At 39.8% G+C, this 22,336-nt stretch overlaps 1 protein-coding gene across 3 annotated transcripts in view; it reads right to left on the bottom strand.

Moving 5' to 3' along the window:
* The window catches only part of LARP4 (La ribonucleoprotein 4), a 39,294-nt gene that overhangs the window by 12,046 nt on the left and 4,912 nt on the right, over positions 1-22,336 (bottom strand). The window contains exons 2-10 of one of the 3 annotated variants that reach the window (XM_065419477.1): positions 17,302-17,449; positions 12,786-12,944; positions 11,647-11,722; positions 10,011-10,147; positions 7,593-7,696; positions 5,643-5,753; positions 4,344-4,397; positions 3,045-3,254; positions 2,320-2,423 (exon numbers count right to left, since the gene is read on the bottom strand). In XM_065419477.1, coding sequence (XP_065275549.1) covers positions 2,320-2,423; positions 3,045-3,254; positions 4,344-4,397; positions 5,643-5,753; positions 7,593-7,696; positions 10,011-10,147; positions 11,647-11,722; positions 12,786-12,944; positions 17,302-17,449 — 1,103 coding nt within the window. The remainder of the gene's footprint in view (positions 1-2,319; positions 2,424-3,044; positions 3,255-4,343; positions 4,398-5,642; positions 5,754-7,592; positions 7,697-10,010; positions 10,148-11,646; positions 11,723-12,785; positions 12,945-17,301; positions 17,450-22,336) is intronic. The other 2 variants (XM_065419478.1, XM_065419479.1) reach the window with 2 other exon arrangements.

Raw genomic sequence — 22,336 nt, forward strand, 5'->3', positions numbered from 1 at the left:
AATAAAGCTACCTCCATCTTTCTACTACCTAGAAAGATCAGAGCTTCATTTGTGGAGAAGGAAGGAGCTCAAATAACTCAACTTTATGTTTCTCTACTAAACAAAAGGCTTATTACAGTAGAGACTCCCATTTAAGAGTCTTAACCCTTTAAAATTCCTACTGTTCTGAAGGGAGTTTCTCTTCCAGAGACTGCATCATGCAACAGAATTCCCGCAATAAAGCAGGAGCTACCTAGGAGTAAGCACGTGTTGTAACTTCTTGTCACCAGTGGATATGGAGCTCTTATCTAGAGCTATTACATTATTTGGTATGGTTTCTGGCCAACCCTGGACTCAGTATGAAATTAGATGACTTATCTAATAGTAAAAGTTTACACTTTGCTTTGCTAAGATTCAGGACAGAATCTCTGTCTCAAAAGCCTTAAGAACAGGGGTCGATGGTGAACTTAAGGAACCTTTGATTATTAGAATGAGAAGTTCTACATAAGGAGATGTGTCTCCTTCAACTATATGGACCAGTCCCTTTGGTCAACAGCCAAAATGAGAGAAGGAAGCACTTGCCCTGTTGAGATATCCCCCTCCTCCTTTGAGGGCTGGATAGACAACTCCTATAAAAGCTAGTTAAGTCAGCGAAAACATTACCTTTGAGGAAAGATTGAAATTGGGTTTATTTAGCCTGGAGAAGAGAAGGGGAGGACATAAAAGTTTCCACGTACATCAAAGATTGTTACACGGAGGAGGGTGAAAAATTGTTCTTGTTAACTTCAGAGGACAGGACAAAAAGCAATGGGCTTAAATTGCAGGAAGGGAGATTTAGGTTGTACATTAGGAAAAACTTCTTAACTGGTAGGGTAGTTAAGCACTGGAACAAACTGCCTAGGGAGGTTGGGGAATCTCCCTCATTGGAGGTTTTTAAGGACAGGATAGAGAAACATATGTCAGGAGTGGTCTAGTTATTATGCAGTGCTGCCTGAGTGCAGGGGACTGGACTACATGGACTCTTGAGGTCCCTTCCAATTCTACACTTCTATGATTCTATGTGATTATGATTGTACAGTGCTGATGCCAAGTATACTTAAATCTTTCCTGCAAGGAATCACGGGGGGCCTTGCCCCAAGAGGACCTGATAGGGTTGCTTTGGCTGCCAGCCTAGAATCGAGGCTGAGTCAAGATTGCTAGAGAAAGAGCAGTTTCAAAAAGCAAAAATTATGTGGATTACTTCCATCTGATAATTAGGAAGTGGATATATTTGCCCATCTAGAAGGCAAATTTACCCTTAGTGTACATACCAGCTGGGCTGGACGACAGTCAAAAATCTAGGTCTACAAACAAGAAATCCTATTAAAATGCTCCATTTATGTTTTAATAATCAATGGGACGCTGATAAACAGGCACAGCTCTAACACAGCTCAGTGGCAGTTGTGCAGGATCTGCCCCCATTAGAAACAATCCTCTAAATTCAGCTGCCTTGCTTGTCCCAAATGAAGCAACAAACACTTCATTCTGCTCCTGAAGACCCAATTTCAAAGTCCATCCTCCACCGATCACGTCAATTTATGGCCATGAACTTTAACTTCATTACCAAATGTTTACAGCACAGGCAGTTGTCAAGTGAAGTCTCAAACATAAAAGCGATTACTGTGCTAATCAGCCTGCTTGCTGCATTCAGTAGGAAAGCCTGCAAACAAGTTTCCACCCTATAGTCTTTTGTAATTATAGAGCATTGCTCCAATGACACACAAGGTTGTTTTCCTCCTCTGCAAATGACTGTATTTGAGCTCACTCTAAAATTATATCAGGAGAGAGACTGATGTGGTAAATGAATTACAGTGATAAAATTGCTGAATGCTGAATTTATCTAATAGTAAGAGCCTGCGTCTCTGAAGTTGTATAAGGTGAGTGGCTCTACAATGAGTCCCACTACAGAAGCTGAATTTGTCTTGTGGGAATTTCTGTTTAGGAAATAAGGCAGCCGTGAGTTAGAAGCATCAGTTTTTAAGAGGAAGCTATCTTGGTTTCAGACTTAAAACATATGCCTCTTAATGGTAGCCCCTTTGAAGCTTTCAAGTGAGTCCTTACCTTTGTTCTCTCTAGCACACACAGATTTGTTATTGTATGGCCTCATGAACATTGGCCTGGATTTTATGCTAAATTTAGTTTCCAAAAAAATTCCACCTAGATTTAGCAAACAAGGAGACAAGTGATTTAGATCAACTACAAAGCATTACGCCCTTGGTAATAAGCATTCCTTGACGTCTCATTAAAGTTCTGGAAACTGCAAATTCTAACAGCACAGCCAGCTTCCTGATTTTCTCTTACCGGTTTCTATGGAATGGGCGACCTATGCTCAAGGAAGCAGCATTCGTCTTATATGATCCTGGTGAATTAAAGCCATTCACGAATCCACCATTAGGAAAAGGGGCCTGCAAATGCAGAGACAAGAATATCAGGCTGTCAAGAGTTGAACCAAGTCTAAAGATAAAAGAAAAGATGCTCATGGTTGTTTGGCCCTTTCCTGCACTGCTGACATCAACTTAACTTGCTGCTTTATCCAGAATGTTTTATACCTCAACCCTGTGACATCACATTCCATTATTACAATTCCTCATTAAAAAAAAAAAAAAATTCTCCCTAGGTCTATAGTTTGTAAAGCCACTACAGTCTCATGATATTTCTGTCGAAGAAGAGCCAAGAAAATCCCTCCCCACCACCCCAGGTTTGCTTGGGATAAACTGAGTTTACACCAGAGGCCCCTGAGATTTAAGTGATGCTGGTGATAGGATAGGGTGCCTTTTAGAGGCTTATCTTATTGGATCTGGACCATCACCAGCTGAAGACAATGGTCAGTAATCCACAAACACATGGAAGTGGTGACCAGACCCATGTCTCTTGCAAGATAGAGAGAGGTCAACCCAATGAACACAGGCCAATTTGTTACTCAAGCTCTCAGAGTAGATTTTTGGGACAATACTCCAAATGTATTGCCCATTAGTGTTGATAACAAAAACCCTCCCATTTTATGAAAATTGGCAGCAGTTACTTACCAGTGGTGTTTCAAAGTAAGGTGCAGGGTTTGGAGACCAAGTCTGAGGCACAATACTGTAAATAGAGTACTGCTGAGGACTATATACAGGCTGCATAAACAGTGGTGAGGCAAACTGTGCTTGTGTTTGAACTGGCTGAGTATACACACTGGAATCCACTACCCGGTAGCCATTTTTAGCAAAAAATGTGTTGATGGCTTTTATCCTTGCCTGTAAGAGAGATCAAACCAAGTTACGTGTGCCATACGTGAGGAGGGGAGAGCAAGGGCTGGTCTACACTGGGGGGGGAGGGGCGGGAATCGATCTAAGATACGCAACTTCAGCTACGTGAATAGCGCAGCTGAAGTCAAAGTATCTTAGATCGATTTACCTTGGGTCCTCACGGCGCGGGATTGACGGACGTGGCTCCCCCGTCGACTCCGCTACCGCCACTCGCTCCGGTGGAGTTCCGGAGTCGACTGGGAGCGCGTTCGGGGATTGATATATCGCGTCTTAACGAAACGCGATATATCGATCCCCGATAAATCGATTGCTACCCGCCGATATGGCGGGTATCTGGACGTACCCCAAGAGGAAAGACATGAGTTTTTTCTTTCCCTTATTTTTATTATAATGTAGGTAAGGAAAAACTAGGTTAACTGCTGACTACAAGCATAAACCTTGTGTGGCAGACTATGTTGCAGTGTTGGTTATCCCTTCTTACAATAAAGTGCTAAAATTAAGGGTGGGTATCTTAAACCAATGGATCACTCAAAGCTTTAAACTTTATGCTGCCTTCTGTGGCAATAACTGCCCTATAATTGGAGACTAACTCAGAATTTAAGCAAAAGTCATTGCTGTGAAAGATGCCAGATTGACAACTATAGGAACTGAAGTCTTCATTTCTCAGCAGATTAGGTACAGGACCAGGAGCAGCAGGCAGGGCAAGTTTCCCCCCACACTGCACAGCCAGGTTGTCTAAATGTCATTCTAGAGGAGCGAGCTCTACAAAATGAAGAGAATCAAAGTCCTTAATCCCTCTGCTGAGTCTACAAACAAGGATGCCAGTTTGGAAGATTAAAATATCTATACCTATACACACACACACACACACACACACACACAATCTCCAGTAGAAACTGCACCTGGGATCACCCACCACACACACTCTTAAATTGGGTTCAAGCTAGTGTCCTACAGAGGAAAGGCTCTGCATCCCAAAATTAATTTTTAGTAAGTTTACAGTGCTGGCCAAAGAAAAAGATCCAAGATTTTGCCCTGAAATCGCCCCATACCCATATTAAATAAAAAGAGTCTTACCATTATTGGCTTGCCCTGAAAGGTTTTCACTTCTTCCCTTAAGTATTTAAATGCCTGTGTACATAAAAAGACATTTATTGAAATATCATTTTGGTAAAACTGCACTTCAAAGACAGTCTTTAGAAACTGACTAATATAAACATAGCTAGGCCTGAATTCAAGTTGCATTATATTTTGATAAGTTTATGACAATTTTACAAGAGGAAAAGCCATTGTGTTATTCAGAGCATCAACAGTTCGTGGTTCCTCATGCAGACCAAGCTTCAATGTGTTAGCGCACATCTTCCTGCCTTGATCCATCTTTCTTAAATCTTAACACAGACATGACCATATTATGTTGCTATCAAAGAGTAAATATTTAATCTCTGTTGCAAGGGTTAAACAGAAGAGTGCTTGCCTTAAGTGTGCCACTACAATGGCATTTCAATATTTGAGAGAGACATTAAGAAACCACACCAAAGGGAGAATTTGTACTAAGTCAAACCCTGGTTTGTAATATTATGTTGCCTTCACTGCAAAGCACCTATTTTTTCCTATGGCAGCAAACAAAAAAAAATCATTGCCCATCAAGTTATTTACAGGGATACTTAATTGGCCTTTTTTTAAAACCACCCACTTCTGTGCTTCTTCAATGAAAAAAGCTTCAGTTTCATTTTCCTGTCCAGTCAATTTCTATACAGTTTTGCTTCCAGGTTCTCATGCAGTAGCACAAAACTGCAAGGTTTAGTTGTTGTAACTGCAGCAGGATGTGCATTTGAGAAGAGTTTCCAACAGAAAGAATTCGTGTATTACTCTTAAGCTTTTTATAAAAGCCCAATTGTACCCATTTGTCCCAACAGTGCAACTGTAAGAACTACAGAAATTAATGCGATGCCCACGTAGATTGTTCCCCCTTATAACTAGCTCTAGTTTAAACAAAGCCAGCATTTCAGATACAGGATACTAGATCCCGTATCCAACAACATTTCCATTAACTAGATGCTATTATTTAATTGTCAAGAGTGGCAAAAGAGACCAAATAGAAGCAGCACACATGGTAAGAGAGGCAGACAGTAGAAATGTAGTCCAAGAACAGCAGTCATCCCTAATCACCTGAATTTCTCTATCAGTTAAACTGAATTCAACTTTGTAAATAAGCGCCTAGATCCCCAGGCAATAGGTGCTGCATACATTAATAAATTAAATTAACTCTCCCTTGTGGCACATATTTTATCATGCACCAGATGTGCAGTTCCCAAGAATAACAGCGAAGGTTCAATTAAAGGATAGAGATTGCCTTCAAATCGAATGGAGTCTTACCTGTTGTGCATCAGTATCTGACTGGAATGTAACGTACCAGTTGTTATTGTGAGCAAACTCACAGCTTATCACTCTGGGACAGTTTTCGTTTTTAAACAGCGCCTTAACCTCCTGAAGAAAAGGAAACTTGTTAGGACTGGGTCCCCAAAATTATCATTGCAAACCAACTGAGAGATTTAACGCCCACTCCCCACCAGGGGAAGTTTTTGTTCTACATCCTGAGTTATTGAAGGCTCATCCTGTAGCCAGGAATATGTCCAACCTCCTAGTAGAAGCATACAACTGCCATGTTATAGCTCTCATTACTAGACTGGCACTGGTCTAGCTGAAGATACAAACATTAAAATGTTGGTATATTTCTCCAGATACTATATGGATATGTTGGTTTATGTGTTGATTCACACATTCTCCCAGATAACATTTTCCACTTCCAAACCCTGAGATCCCCACTAATGCCCTTCAGAACTGCTCTTAATCAGCAGAAAGTCTCTCTTACAAGGATCCTATCACCCATCCCAGGGGCTGAATATGCAACTGCTGCAGCAGCACTCAAGCCTTGCCAACCTGTGTAGGAAGGGAACTGGAAGCAGGCAGGTCTCCTATATGTCAGAGCACAACACAATCTTAGGTTTTGTTATGCAACATTGAGTTTTCTTCAATATCAGACATGCATATAGGTACATTTGTAATGAGGAGATGCCCAAAAATGACTTTAGAAAGTTTAATTCTTTGAGATTTCTACCTACAGGACAAGTACATCTGTAGGTACTCTAAGAGAATAACATCAGTCTTGCACTCATGAGCTACCCAGATTAAAAACAATGAAAAACAAAACCAAAAATAGTGGGCGTTTTTGGTGAGGGGACCATGGGATAAAGGAAGATATCACAGCATTAAGCTGGCAAGGAAGCATTATGAATAACTGGTTTCAAGTTGTATGCAATGTACTCTACCTTGAATGGTCCCTTAGAATATGCGTTAACTACTTATGCTAAATAATCTTTTCCACCTTGCATTTAGCTGTGATGCTCAGTTGGAGTACTTTTCCCTGACCTGAAGAAGAGCTTTGTGTGGCTCACAAGCTTGCCTAACTCACCAACAGTAGTTGATCCAATAAAAGATATTACCTCATCCACTGTGGCTTCAAGTTAGCCAAGTTACCTTGACAGAGGTCCTTCTGAAGCAAGATTCTTAACTTCCAGAAAAGTAATAGTTTTGCAAGAAGTTGCTGGTGTCACAATGGGTTACAGCTTTTAAAAGGAGCAACAGACTTCAGAGGTTTACAAGGACAAATCTGTTCATCTAGAATTGCATTAGTATTGCTAATTTAAAGTGCCACTACACAAATGCCTCGCATTACAGCTCTAAAATCTTCTAAAAAAATTCATTAACTAACAGCTCTGTCAGCCAAATATCAGCAGGCATTTTATTATCCTCTTTCTATCACCATAATGAGCTTGGCTCAAACTGGATCACAATGAATAAGAAATGTTTATTAATGTTTGTATCTGCCAAAACAACCCTCTGACTTAATGCAAAGTGCCTGCTGTGAAAATTTTTGCCTGAAATGCAAGTTATTCTCTGGACTGATTTCTCACTTTTGGATCTGAAAGGAAACCAATTCAACCTGCCTTCCAGAAGAGCTCAGACAGCTCAATAGTCTTCAGTGGAACAGAATAGATTTCATGTAACGAAGAGCATTTTACTGTATTAATAACAATGGAAAAGGATATCAGTGGAATGAGATATAGTCTTTGGATTTCACATTGCTTCAAGAAAGAAAAAACTAGAAGCTGTTTACAAGAAATATCACTCAGTTGAATTAAATTTTATCTATAACTTAAATTGCCAATCAGTTTTCTAAAAAGCACATAGCTCTTTCTGTTGCAGCTTGAAGCAATGTTTTCAAGTCCCAACATACTTACTGTAAACCATGAGATTATTTTTTACCTCTATAGGTGTTGTTTCAGGGATCTCACGAAGAATAATAATGCATCGCTTATGGTTTGGTCTTACTTTCTCCCCTCTCTCATCTACTTGTACCATAGGGGAAGCTAAAATTAAGATACAATTGGACATTAGTAGCTGTAAGAGACTCTGCAATACACACAGAACAGTCAGCAACAAGATTCAAATCGATTAATATTTTGACATATTTGTAGGCATTAAGGATCTCCTTTGGTTAGTATCTAATTTTTCACAACTTGGTCCCATATACATATCAAAACAACAATTCAGAAGCCTATCCCTCAGAGTAGCCAAGTAAGAGACAAAGGGAAGAACGTTTCAAATTCTGAAATTGATCAGAATTCAAATATCAGAAAACACAACACTGGCAAATGAGCATGAGACTGACAGTAAAGTGTGCTTTGAATTTGGGAAGAAACATAACTGTTTCATTGCCTACATATACTGTTAGAGATCCTGACATCTCTTTAGTGACCTGTAGAGATTATAGACAAAACCAACTGTGACGAATCTCAATCTTAATAGGTGAGAGGCAGAGGTGTGTGAAAAGTCAAAGTAAAACCTAAATTTTCAAATCATATTTGGTAGTTAGGCATTTAAGCTTTCACCAAAAATAGCATTTTCCCCAACTGGCACTGCACTTTTTATTTTTATAATAGGTGCCTGTCTCCATTCATATTGTTCAGTTCAGAAACAAATACCACTAAGGGAACAAATCTGCACTTCTCGGACAGTGAAGTCAGCAGGCCTTTTGGCACCACAAGGTCTGTATTGACTAGCTATGGGCAACCAGAGTGTATTCTCAATACTAACTGGAAATCATGTATCTAATCTTGTATCGTAAGACCATGTACTGTGGCTAAAAAACATGTTCTGCAGCTATTTCTTTTAAATCACATATCAACCCTGCTCCTGGGCAGATATTGGTGGATAGTTCAGATAATTCAAGAACTCATCATTCAGTTACTCTGAGTCATGAATTCATTTACACATGCACTACACAATGCAATATACACATTCTCCTAATATTCAAAGGCACTAGGCACTTGCAACTCCCCAGATCAATGTGAGTTGTGGATGCTCAGTATCTTTGAAAGAATTAAAAAAAAAAAAAGCCATGCTCCCAACTGAACAGAAATCAATTTTAGGGTTTTTTCTTGGCATCAGACATGCACCAGGAAGAGTTGATGTTTTTGAATTTCACATTTGCATGTGAAGGGAGAGAGTTCCAGGAGAGTGATAAACAAATCTTGTAAAATCTGTGTCTTTGGCTGGTAACAAGAGACAGATGTTTGAATTACCAGTCAATAATAAGAGAGAAATCTTAAGTGTAGGCATTTCTCCACTTGTGAGCGGGTGGGGAAGGGGGAAGTGATAGAGTGCAAGAGCTTAAATGATCTATTATTCCATCAATGTGAACATAGCTCAATGTTACATGGATACAAAGGGAAATGGATACTGCCTCCCATCCCAATTCAGCGTTTCTCTGCCTACAAAACTAAACTAAAGACAACAACAATTTAGACTAAGGGGCTGGTTTTAACTCAGGGAAGGGAGTTAATTTTTTGAAATTCTTAAGCAGAATCCTACTGAGAAATTCAGATGGGAACAGGGAAAAACATTTATGGATTCAAAGTAAATGTTGCAAAGCATGGTATCAAGTATCAGGGGGTAGCCGTGTTAGTCTGTATCTACAAAAACAACAAGGAGTCTGGTGGCACCTTAAAGACTAACAGATTTATTTGGGCATAAGCTTTCATGGGTAAAAACCTCACTTCTTCAGATGCATAGAGTGAAAGTTACAGATGCAGGCATTATATACTGCATCTGAAGAAGTGAGGTTTTTACCCACGAAAGCTTATGCCCAAATAAATGTTAGTCTTTAAGGTGCCACCAGACTCCTTGTTGTTGTTGTTGCAAAGCAGTTGATTCAAACTGTTTTACAGAAGAGGTGGTGTGCAGAGTCAGTACCACAGGAGAACTACCCTTTCTAGTGAACTTTCTACATTAAGTCAGAAGAGCAGACTTGTCATTCTTTACATTCAGGGAGTAAGATTTTTGCTTTTGGTTAACAAAACTTAGTCCTCCTGAAAGCTATTTCTTTCAAGACAAATTTGAGGAAGTTTATTAAATACAAGATACAAAAGAGTGAGGTAGCTACTCTTATATGGATCTGCTTTGGACAGCTTGGTTTCCTCCAAGAAGAATTAATCACAACCGATTTTTCCATGAACAAAATCGGTAGCTATATGCCAGAGAAAGTCCCTGAAAGAAGTCCCACAGAAAGAAGAACAATACAACTGGTTTCTTTAAAACGGAGAGCTCCTTGTATTTAGAGCTTTTAGCAGCACATTTTTTCTACTGATCTAGAAAAGGTTTTAATATAAAAAAGACACATACATCTCAATACTTCAAGAATAAGGTCCATATTGGTGGTCAGCTTCTTAATTCCTTCCATGTTGGCAATTGTCCATATTGGAACAAACTGATCACTGTCCATTTGAGACATCAAGTAAAGATCCTTAGAAAGGTTCTCACTAGAAGAGAATAAAATATACATTTTAGGCAAATTCTAGGCGTTAGGAAAAAAGCTTGGAGTGATAGGACAACTACTGTTTTAAGATTTAAATAACTGCCATTCTAATCAAGTTGCACATGCTCCCACAGGTTTTCACTCTTGGGAATAAATGCAAACAAAGCAGAATCAAGGCAATGAAAATAAAGTGAAAGGGCAGCTAAAAGGTGTCCAAGGCTAAGTTGCTGGCATATTACCCTGCCCGTACAACATCCATCCCAAGGAGCTACTTACCAGTAAGCAACTAAGTAGCCTCAACCTCCTAGATTTGTGAAATACAGAAAATTAGTCTTCACTAAACAAGGACAACATTGCAGGGTCAGGCTCTGTAGGAGATGGCTGGCTGGCTTTGCCCTTGCAATAGTTCAGCGGTCCCAATCAGCACCAACAGAATTATTGTGGCACATCCACACAGCACCACTTACAGGTCTTTTTGGACCACTGCATTCTGGAACCCCTCCCACAGCACCCAGCACTTTGTTGGAAGAAGTAGTGGTTGGGTAGTTTCTGGATACGAGCTGCAGGTGCGCGTTGTCAGATGGAGTTGGCAGGGCCAGATGAACTGGTTCAGCTCCAACACTTCTAGCTTCTTGTCCAAAATTAGGGAGAAAAGACAAGCTGCAGCAGAACTAGAGGATCTCACCTTAGGCATTACAAATGACCAATGCAACCAATGCTTGCAGCCATTGTGTGAACATGAAAGGCTGTACATGCACTGTAACCTGTCGGTGGTCTCTGTTAACAGCTTTCCACAGAGTGTAGCCTGTTCCCAAGTTTGCTTTTCCATCAGACTCTGGGCCAGAATCAAACCTGGCATAACCACATTTACTAGTGGAGCTGACCTGACAGTTGCAAAATTAGTTGCACCCACTTGCACTTATACCATAAGTTACTCAAAGGATTAAGTCCTAGAGGAAGGATACACCCATCCTTCATAGGATGACACCACCCCTGACAACTAGCAGTTAATTCCATAACCCTCTTTAGAGGGAGAATAACATTCTTCCCTAGCTTCCAACTCCACAGAAGTACTTCATTTTAATCCATCTAGGTCTTTGAGCTGGTCTAGTTCAGCAGAGAATCAAGATCAAGACCTGAAACTTTAACCCTGTGGCTTCAAGGCAAAACACAGTAACTGCATCTTTCACGCTAAAAGGATCTCCTGCAGATGTATTGGATGTGAGGTATGTATATACAAGTTGACCCAAGGAGGCTGCCCTGACATCATGACAAAATGCCATCTTCCCTGGAGCTGAATACATTACTCAGACACTGCCTGCTACCCCAGCAGCAAGTGAGATCAGGATCTGACCTCTGATCTCCTGGTTTATAACCCCCTTTTCATGGTAAAAAGAAACTAAGACCCAGAGCATAGGACATATGTAATCAAAACATGGAGTCATTTAGCTGTAACTTTCACAAAGCATTTAATAGATGTTGAATGAATTCTTCACACAATACCGTGAGAAGCAGAATTCGAGTCGTTTCTTCAAACATTCTTTCAGGTCTTCTGTAGACACGGCAGAGCTGCCTTCACCTGAAAGAGGCATTACATTAGCATACCCCCACTGGATCCCAATCATGTAACCCAGAATATAATTCAAAAGTGAATTTTAGTTGTGCAAAAAGTGAAAAAAAAAAAATTTTCCTCCAGTATAACATGAGAGGAATAGAAGTCTGAGATATACAGCTCTCCAATTGTTTTATCATTTTGAGTAGACCTATTTGTCCATGTATTTTTGCCCATTTGGATCCCTTCCCCTGACAACAGAAGCCTTCAAGAGAGAATTCAAAGTACAGGAAAACTTTTAATTTTAAAATGCTCTCTTAAAGACCCAATAGTGTTCAAAAGAGGACTTTAAAAAACAAGGACCACATTTTTAGAACTACGTGGATAAAGGTTGAGAAAAATCTTATAAAGTCCTATTTATTGCAAAGGCTAAGTTTATGAAAAGCAACACACTGCTCACAGGATAATATCATAGAAAAGTTCCTTACCACTGCTATTTGATGAGTGAATGAACACTGTCTTCTGGATCTCAGATACTTGTTGCTTCCCTTCTTCCCTCCCTGCAGCTCCACCCTGAAGTCCCACTGTGAAGGGTTCTTCAAGTCTCTGTCCCAACTATACCACACTCTCTTCTGCCCTCCAATACTACTTCCTAGCAATGTCTTTGGCAATGCTATTAGTTAAAGTAATTTTCTAAGGCTGCAGCGGTAGTAGAAGACCTGTATTTTGAGCTTAAGAGGCTCTATTAGTCTTTGCTTACATAACTTTGTTTCTCTTGTATATTATGTATTAGATTAACATGAATAGTCCTGCGATAACAATTATTCCACTTGTAAGCTCTACGGAGAAGCGATCTTCTGCTTTGTTCAGTGCCTCGGCTATTTATGCTATAAGTGATAACCGATGAAGAGAAGCATTTGTGCATTTACAGCATAAGCAATTGCATTAAGCTGTGGACTTTAAAAAGTCTAGAAAAAGAAAGGCAGATAACATTCTGGATGTGTGAATATTAACAGTGAGAAATCCCTTAAGACTACAGGAGTTGAAGACAACATAGAACATAAAATGCTACTGTAGCTTGAACACTCACCAGAAATATCATAAGTTTGGTATCCAAGATCCTCAGTTGCCAGGGCCATTCCATTAGCAGCTGCTTCCTCAACACCAGTGCCATTTCTTGTAGCTTCACAAGATGGAGAATACATCACTTCATACTGCTTACAGCTATCCTCCACAATCTCTACATTACCTGGCAAGAGAACATGCCCAGTAAATAGAAAGGACACATCAGTTTAAGAATATTTTCCATCTGAAAAATGTATTGTCTGCCATTGTTACAAAGAACACCGAAGAATACAGTAACTGAAAGACTCATATTTTTTAGTTTGTTTCTTTGTATTTGATAGCACTGTGTATAGGCAGTTTTTCTTTGTTTCCCTTGTTTGTACTGGTCTCACAACGTTTTTGGGAAACAGGAAAATAGGAAAATTAAACCAAGGCAGGGAGCCCAGCAGCACTATAGCATCTGAAACAAATATTTTTCTTCAAATAAACATCAAGCTGAGTCCCTAAACATGCAGCACTTATGCCACAGAGAGAGCTGCATGTATTATCTGATCTTTTTATATAATAAATACTCAGGACTGATTATAAAACACACTGGAAGGATGTGGATATTAGAGAATATATTAGCCTTTTCCACAAGCTATTTGGGATAGAATGGAGTGTAGTTTCAGTTTAGTATCTGATGTGGTTGGGGTGGAACGGGAGAAAGTTTACTTGCAGAAGGACTGACTCTGATCAAATAGGTCTTTTCCAGGTCTACCATAACTTTCATTAACCAATTCAAAGTCACGTTAGCAGTAAAGGACATTATTGGTGAAATGCACTTAAGTACAGAAGAAACAGCATAAAGACAAGTAAAGGGCACATTTGGAGAAATATGCTTTAGCTTTTTTAAGCAGCATACAGGAGTATGAAATATTTTTAGCCATTCAAAAGATAAACATGAAAACACCAAGATTTTTTTTTATTATTTATTAAAGAAGTAATATTCTTTTATTGGACCAACTTCTATTGGTGAGAGAGACAAGCTTTTGAGCTTACACAAACCGTTTTTCAGGAATTTAGCCAGTCTCAATTATTTGAAGATCACGGTCTGTATCCTTTACCAACCTATAATCTAAATATCAATTTGATAATCTTAATGCTGTCTATATTTGGACTCATGAGGTGGATTCTAGTGTTAAGCAAGTCTGACATTCCATATAACAAAGGAGTGATCTCTTATCCAAGGTAAGACAAAATAGGCTTCAAACAAATTCACACAGAATGCCAGCTAATGAATTTAAAGTTAGATACTCCTGAACTATGTGAAACAGTGACCTGATCCAAAGTCCATTGGCTTCTGTGAGCTTTGGATCCTACAACTTTAACTGCAAGTTAAATGGCCAATTCATTCAACTCTCAGTCACATATGTGGGAGATGGAGGTGCTGAGCATCTCACAGGATGAGATCATTAGATGAAGTTCCTTGAGGTAGCAAGATAGCAACCTTCTACTGCCTCATTGTTTCAACTGCCTAGATCTCTTCAATGCTACACAACAGCAAATTTGAGTTAACCTTGGGATTATTATTGCCAAGCAAATATTTGCTTATGATTGGCATAAATTAATATAGCCAACTACACATTGCTTCCACTGGAAAATAAAAATACACTAGTTTTCCTGTGATATTGAATGTTTATATATAAACCTTTTCACTATACATTTACAAAAATTAAAGACCTGGTTCTTGCACTGAGCTAAAGAAGGAATGCACCTGTTCTGGGAGCAGAGTTTTTAAAAACTTTTATCAGATTTTTTTTTTTAAACTGTTGCCACAATTAACCTCTGAGGCCTTTTATTATTATTGGTATTTACCAATTTGCCCCCATAATTTCCTAGTTTTTGGGTGGGAAAAGCCTGTGGGTTTTTACCAATTTTCACCTGAATTTTAGCTTTTCTGGACCTGGGATTTGGGGAAGTGGATGGGGCCACTCACATTTGCAGAGAGACCTAAAGCAGGGATAGGGAGCAGGTCGTGCTAGAAGGACTAGAGAATTGCACGTATTCTTCCCCTACTCACAGTAGCACATTAAATCAAATGCAGCATTAATCCACCCTACACTACCTTCTCCTGCAGAATCCCTCTGCACCAGAAAGACTCCTGTGCTGTGACCAGCTGGAGAATCTGTCTGAATGGCTCTGCCAGAGATGATGATAGAGAATGGAGCACAGGGAACCAGGATAGAGAATAACAGAAGCACAGGGCCTTGAGCATATACCCAAAGTGTATTCTGATCTCCAGGACTCTGTCAAAGCAACGTTGGGGAAATGCAGTGAAGGAAACCTCAGTGTTCCGTTACTACGTGCCGCCTCCTGCAGGAGAAGTGATCTCACCAGTTATTACCACTTACCTGAAAGTCTTGGCTTGAGACCTTTGGCCATCCATCCATCCATCCATAGGCGTTGGTAGAGTTCCTCTGCAGGATTTAGTCACCTGGTACTTAGCTATACTCAGACTGAGAACTTCAAATAACTGATAGCAAATGGACATTTTTAGACTAAGGAGATGTGGTGTTTATTCTTCTCTAGCAGCTTTCTAGAGACTCCATGATGCCAGAGCAAAGGTAGACCTTGCTGATACACAGACAGCAAAGCCATTCCTTCCCAGGGATAGTCTCACCTGCTCTCATAGGTGAACAGATGTCTTTAAGGCTTGGCATTCCCACAAGGTACAGATACACAGCAGCTGATATGGAGACTGATTCATAACCTTCCTATTCTCCTTTAGCCAGATATTTGACAGGAATATATTTTAATTTCTGAAAAGCTGAACATTAGCATTGTTTCCTTAGAGCTTTTCCATCTTACTCCCCATCACATCCCTGATCTACAGGGGTTTTATTTATTTAATTTATTGTTAAATAAGCATAATTATATTGGTTCAAGTTCTTTTGGGGGGGGGCGTTTTTTTTTTTTTTTTTTTTTTAAAGAATTATACCATTACAATTTCTAATCTTTGTGAAGTTACACTAGTTTAAATGTGCTTTCATCATTATAACCACTTTCACACTATAGGTGTTACACAGCTTTAATTATGCCAGTATAGTTTAAGCAGGATGATTGTGTGTGTTTACACAAGACATTTATATCACAGGAACAGGCCAATATTCAAAGCTGTTTAAAGATAAAATGGTGGCATATATAGCTGCTAATTAAGTAGTGTCAGAACAGAAAAAACATGAAGTAAATCATGGTTATTCATTTCTCAGCACCAAAGAGCTGGTGTTCAGTTTATAGGACTAAATCACAGCCAATTTACATGCAGTAGCAGCACTCAAGACTACAGTGCAATTCATCAAGGCAAAATGGCTGGCTGCCATGAATGGAATTTTTTGCTCAGTAAAGGACCCGTGCTGGAAGAGCTACTGATTTGTAGAAGAGTAAGATTCCTGTCACCAGATGATTCTTCACTTATCCTAAGTTTTTAAAGGCATTTGCTAGTGTATGTCTACACTTGCATCGCTGCAGCTGCGCTGCTGTAGTGCTTCACTGTAGACACTCCCTACGCCAGTGGGAGAGGTTCTCCTGTTGGCATAGGTAATCCACCTCCTCAAGAAGTGGTAGCTAGGTCGACAGAAGAATTCTTCCATCGACCTAGCACTGTTTAGGAGGTTAAGTCGGCACATCTGCATCTCTCAGTGGATTTTTCACACCCCTGAGAGATGTAACTATGCCATCATAAGTTCCCAGTGTAGACCAGCCCTTCGTTTGTGTATGGACACAAAGATTCACCCAGAAGTGTTTTACCACCTGAACTTTAAAAATAAATAAATCAACTAAAAACACCCTTATGGACAAGTAGATTTAACAAAGTTCGTAAAGATTTACACAAGTACAGTCTAAGCTTTAAGCAAGCAATTGCCTTTTAATTGCTCTGCAGCATACATTCCAGTAGAAGCGTAACTGTGGAATAGCTCCATAATTTATCTGGATTGTGTGTGGCCCTCAGATCTCATAATCTTTCTGTTCACAGGGTCAAGTATATACTAAAGTGCAGCAATGGTGAGAGAAAGCAACAGAGACAAAGCGAGAAAGGAAGAAATAATCAAGAAGGGGAAAAAAAAGGTGGAGACAGGGTATAGAATCCATTTCTGCACATTTAGCAGCTTTCCCTCGTAGCGCGATACTTGGTCATCATCGGGCCTTTTAAGTGTGATGGGGGCCATAACACACTGTTCCCTTATTGGATTACTTTTCATATCCTGCCTGTTCTTCCTCAGTACAGCTTTAGGTACCAACTCAGAGTCTAAAACTAAAGTTCATTCAGATCAGACCTTTCTGCAGTCCCTACTATTTAATGATGCAGTTAACGGGCAGTAAACGGCTTCAGTAAACTTGTCATATTCAACCCATATTGGCTCCTACATCAGCCTCTAGAGCTGTTCTTTCAAGGACAATAACATTGGTTGCTTCTTACTGCTGGATTTAGGTTCATACAGAATACGCACAATCCGAACTAAGCAAGGGATTAAGCCATCATTTGCGTTTAGACATCTCACCCTCACTATGAGTTCCTGGTGCAGCAGCTGTTTCTTGCCACAAATGCTCAGTGCCATTGGTCACTGGGGCAGCTTCAGTGCTTCCCTGTGGATCTTCTTGCCACACTTTTGCATTTGGATTTAAGCCAGTACCTTTTGATGTTACCTGCTGAAGAGACAAAAGTAAATTATTTGCAAAAATAATCCAAGAAGGATTAGAAAGTAATTAGGGCAGTTATTGCAGCTTAGTATAGTGCTTTCTTTAAGACAGTTTCACAGTTTAGAAGCGTCTAAATGACCAAATGAGGCAGAAAACAGACTTTCCCCTTCCAAGAGAGAATAGGTTCTTAGACAAAAGTCAGACTAATGGAAAAATTAAGTCCCTTGACAGTTTATAGTATCTTGTTTCCCATTCCATAAACAGATGTGATACTGAGAGATAAGTAGCTATTCTATTTTTTTTTTATTTTTTTTAAAGTGCTGAGCATCTCGAGGAGATACTCCAGTTCAGTGACTAGAAAACAAATATTTACAGGTAAAGTTTCCTGCAGCAAGAATTCCCCCAGTCCAGAGTTATGGGATGCACAATGACTTCAAGAGATAGGAAATTAGGAAGGCAGCAAAACTGAGTACTAGTGCATAGATACCATATCCGAAGGAGTGAAGGAAGCCAATACAGAGTACTTGAAAGAGGTTATATGGAAAACAAAATGACTTCCTCACAATTCTCTGTTAAGGCATCTTCTCTATGTCAGTGAGTTTAACTGCAAATAAGCCTATAGCCTAAAACCCTGCAATGGTTCCCAAGAGTTTCAGTGATATTCCCGCCGCCACATTACTACCGCTTTCCACACTCCCCCCCACCCCGCAAAAAAACTCCAAGACAACAAAATCAGAATGGTTTTGAAAGTGTTCCTCCAGCTGTTAGAAATGGAAGAGCCTCGATCCCTAATGCCTAATTAAAAGTTTCCTTGAAAAAACACAAGTGAACTGTTACCAAACACTTACTAAAGATGACCATCTTAATTCATGCCAATAATATGATAGTGGAAGAGAGAGCTGCTTGTCTTGGCATAAAGTTTCCCTAAAGAACCACAATCCAAAAAACAAAAACAAAAAACAAAAAACAGGAAGTTGGATGTATCAGAGTTTAGCCTTCTAGAATCTCTGGCATTAAGGAGTAGCTTAGTACTGTGCCTTGAAAATAGGACAAGGATAAGGAAACTGTCTAGTTAGCCATAGGAATAATTCTGTTTATCTCTGCCAAGGTTCATACAAAGCTCCAAAGCATCTTATTTTTAATGTATAAATAAGTTTATGGCATTAAGCTACATGTAACAATGTCCTAGAAATATAAAGTTTTCAACAGGTTTATGGTCAAGGGAGAGACTTGCCGTAGCGGATTCTGGAAAACGGAGGACACACTTCAAGGTAAGAAGAATTTAGAACTAGAAGTATCAAGTTTGGTTAGTCACAGCTAAGTTTTCCTCTTTCCATGAACGATAAGCAGAAGAATACAGGAGTGGGGGGAAGGAAAGTGAGAACAGGCAGCAGTGACATGGTTAACATGAGTGCATTATTGAGATTTTCCTCCTCACTCAATCCTTTGGGCTGAATTTATGAGGAGAGGCTGAGGGAACTGGGGTTATTTAGTCTGCAGAAGAGAAGAGTGAGGGGGGATTTGATAGCAACCTTCAACTACCTGAAGGGGGGTTCCAAAGAGGATGGAACTAAGCTGTTCTCAGTGGTGGCAGATGACAGAACAAGAAGCAATAGTCTCAAGTTGCAGTGGGGGAGGTCTAGGTTGGATATTAGGAAACACTTTTTCACTAGGAGGGTGGTGAAGCACTGGAATGGGTTACCTAGGGAGGTGGTGGAATCTCCATCCTTAGAGGTTTTTAAGGCACGGCTTGACAAAGCCTTGGCTGGGATGATTTAGTTGGTGTTGGTCCTGCTTTGAGCAGGGGATTGGACTAGATAACCTCCTGAGGTCTCTTCCAACCATAATATTCTATGATTCTAACTGTTCCCCTAGTAGGAAATAAGACTCATGCGGACCTCACAGAAAGAGCCAAATAGAATATTTCACACATGTAGAAGTCAATGTCAAAGCAGTATACTCCTGTCTACAGCAGGAGCACAGAGTCAGGATTTATGAACACTACAAGTTCAAACTGAGCAACACGGCCACGTTTAGCTCATATTCCTGTACATCTCAGTGAATCCCCGGGTAGGACAGACATAATGTTTACTTACTTGACAGGTGTGTTGTGACCTTAACATCCAAGCATTTTCACACGTACATAAGTGTCTCATCTTTCAATAACCAGCCACATGAATGTTGCTGTTTGTAAAGAGGATGAAGCTTTTACAGTCAACATGCCAAACAGTGGTGCTTGAAGTCAGACAGATAGATCACTTTGCAAGGAATGTTTTTAGAAGCTTACAAATTATAAGGAGCATTTCCAAGTCAGACAAAGGCTCTGCAACTTTATTAATATGCTTACTGTAGCATCCAGAGTCCAGGCACCAAAAATTGAACAAGCTGCCAGCATGGGGAATGATTTCTCCCCCATATAGTTAGATGGACTTATATCAGAAGACCACCAGCCTTGAAACTGGTTTGTTTCGAATATACCCACTCTACTCAGAACAGATGGATACTCCGACTTCCATGGAGCCAGGACTGCAAGTGCCTAATCTCTCATCTATGTTGATTTGGATCAGTGATTTTTGGTTATGCATGCTATCAAATACATGCTCTTTGGTCATTTCAGAAGTGGAAAGAAACTATTTGCCAGAATAGTGAACATACCTGGGATTATTCTAGAATCCACACATATGCCAAAATTTCATCTAGAGGACACTTTTTTTAGGCAGGGAATTGGATCATCAGATATTATACTCAAGAAGCTATCTCCCTAATTTCCAAGGATGCGGGCTAAAAGAGGGCCTCATTCATCTCACTGCCATGATGCAAGATTTCAGATGGTAATGTTGTGGAGGAACAAAGCAACAGACAAGTTTACTTTTTAAACTGGGACTCTACCTGAATGTCCACTTCCAACTAAGCATTAAAAGGACTCAGAGCAAATGATAGGTAGTAAAATGATGAAGGAATCAGATCTTGCCGCCTTTTATATGGGGCTTCCTACCTCTGTTGTTCAAGTCCCACTTTCAGGAGAGAGGCTGTGCTAATAAACAAGGTCTGCAACCAGATCTATCCACATCCAAAAGGCAACTAATTGTGGTACTATCTTGTACTCTATGACCCAATCCTATGTCCACTGAACTCAGTCTCAAGATTTCCGTTGACTTTGAAGGGTCACGATCAAGCTCCAAGTGTATGCAGTTTTTCTGACGCCAGAGTGTGGAATGTAAGCCTTTTTAGCACAGTGTGGACTCTTGCTTATTCAACTGAGCTTGATAGACAAATAATAATGTTTTTCAAATACTAGTGGCCCCATTTACCACATGAAGCCTTTTTGTTTCAGTCCACTGAAGTATTTTCACAAAGCAGTTACAACATTGCAGCGAGACAATGATCAGTAAAACTAATATTTACAAAATGACAGAACTGGCCTGCTTGAAAGCTCTGCTCAACAGAACATGGAGTCTACCAGGAAGCTATCCAGAACCAGAGAATTCCCAGAAGACATGCGCTGGATAGCAGCCAGTATGTCATTTCAGGAATAGTGTGTCATTCCAGGAATTCCCTCTGATATGGAGACAGATTGTTGATAGTTAGGGATACTTTGAATGTTTGGTGTGACATCTGTCTTTTCTTTAGACTGATGTAGAGAAATATCAGTACTGGAACTCCTTGCACATGGCCAGGGTCAGTTACAGGGGACGCCTCTGACAACACTAAGAAGCTTTGCATCCAGTTTCGCCTGCTCACTAACAGTTTGTCTGCTCTAACTCTCCAAGGAGTAGGCTTGTTCGGCTTTGGATGTGAGAAATTCTGAGGGGATCAGATACCAGCATATCCAGTTAGCATTTCAGCTTGATATAAAAAACTTATCTTATGGAATGGTTTTGCAGTTAGTTCTCACAAAACCTAAACATGAGCATTCAAGCTTTGTGTTTCAGTCTGTGGTCCTTTTCAGAGTCAAAACTAATAAACTCTCCTTAAGAGAGATTAGAATAATTGGCAGACATCACTTATGGTATCCTGAAATGTAAGCACTGTATTTCTTTTGGATTTCAATAAATTCTCTAAAGATTGGCTTTCACAATTAAGTCTAACTAGTTTTACTTAAACCGCTGGTCATTTTCCTATGTGTTCAATAATTTCTCCTGCTAGGCATCCTCTTCAAAAGAATTTTGTTTAACAGATACTTGCTCATCGTACTTTATCCTGCAGTGAAGTCATAATGCTGAATTTGTGACATCAGTGATTTCCTTGGCAACAGACTGGGAGCACAAGATTGGGGCTCCCCTTTAGGAACAAATATTTTGTACTTATATAGCAGACCTTTTCATCTGAGACTGTCAAATAATTTTACAGCTGGGGAAACTGAGGCAGAGAAAAACAGAGTGACTTGACAAAGGTCACATCATAAATCTATGGCAGAGCTGGGAATCCTCAGCAGAATAATGTGAAACATTTATTGCGGGAGGTGGGGAAGAGAGAAGATGCTGGCAAATCAAGTTAAACTCAGAAAAAGGCAACTGCCTTCCATAAAGTATCTAGCGCACACGTCTTTAAGGTTTGGAAATAAAAGAGAGTAAGGCAGCATTGAAGCAGATAAACCATGGCTGATATTCCCAAACAGAGCTCCTTTCTGCTCATTGTTAGCAGACATCTTGTTGTCAACTAAGGAGGAATTAGAAATAAGCAAGTACCCTGAACATCCCAGGAAATATTATAATTTATTTTCTGAGTTAACAGTTGTGTGAAAGCGGATTTGACTGAACACAATGGCTTCTCCATTAGTTAAGATGGCTACCCACTGCCAAAATCTGGCTCGTGTTACTTTGTAAAGCACTTTTAAGTGATGCCGTAAGAGGTGCTAGATAAAACCAGATTCCGTTTTTATTAACTTATCTTTAT

Source organism: Emys orbicularis, chromosome 19, assembly GCF_028017835.1.
Source record: "Emys orbicularis isolate rEmyOrb1 chromosome 19, rEmyOrb1.hap1, whole genome shotgun sequence".
Lineage (NCBI taxonomy): Eukaryota > Metazoa > Chordata > Testudines > Emydidae > Emys > Emys orbicularis.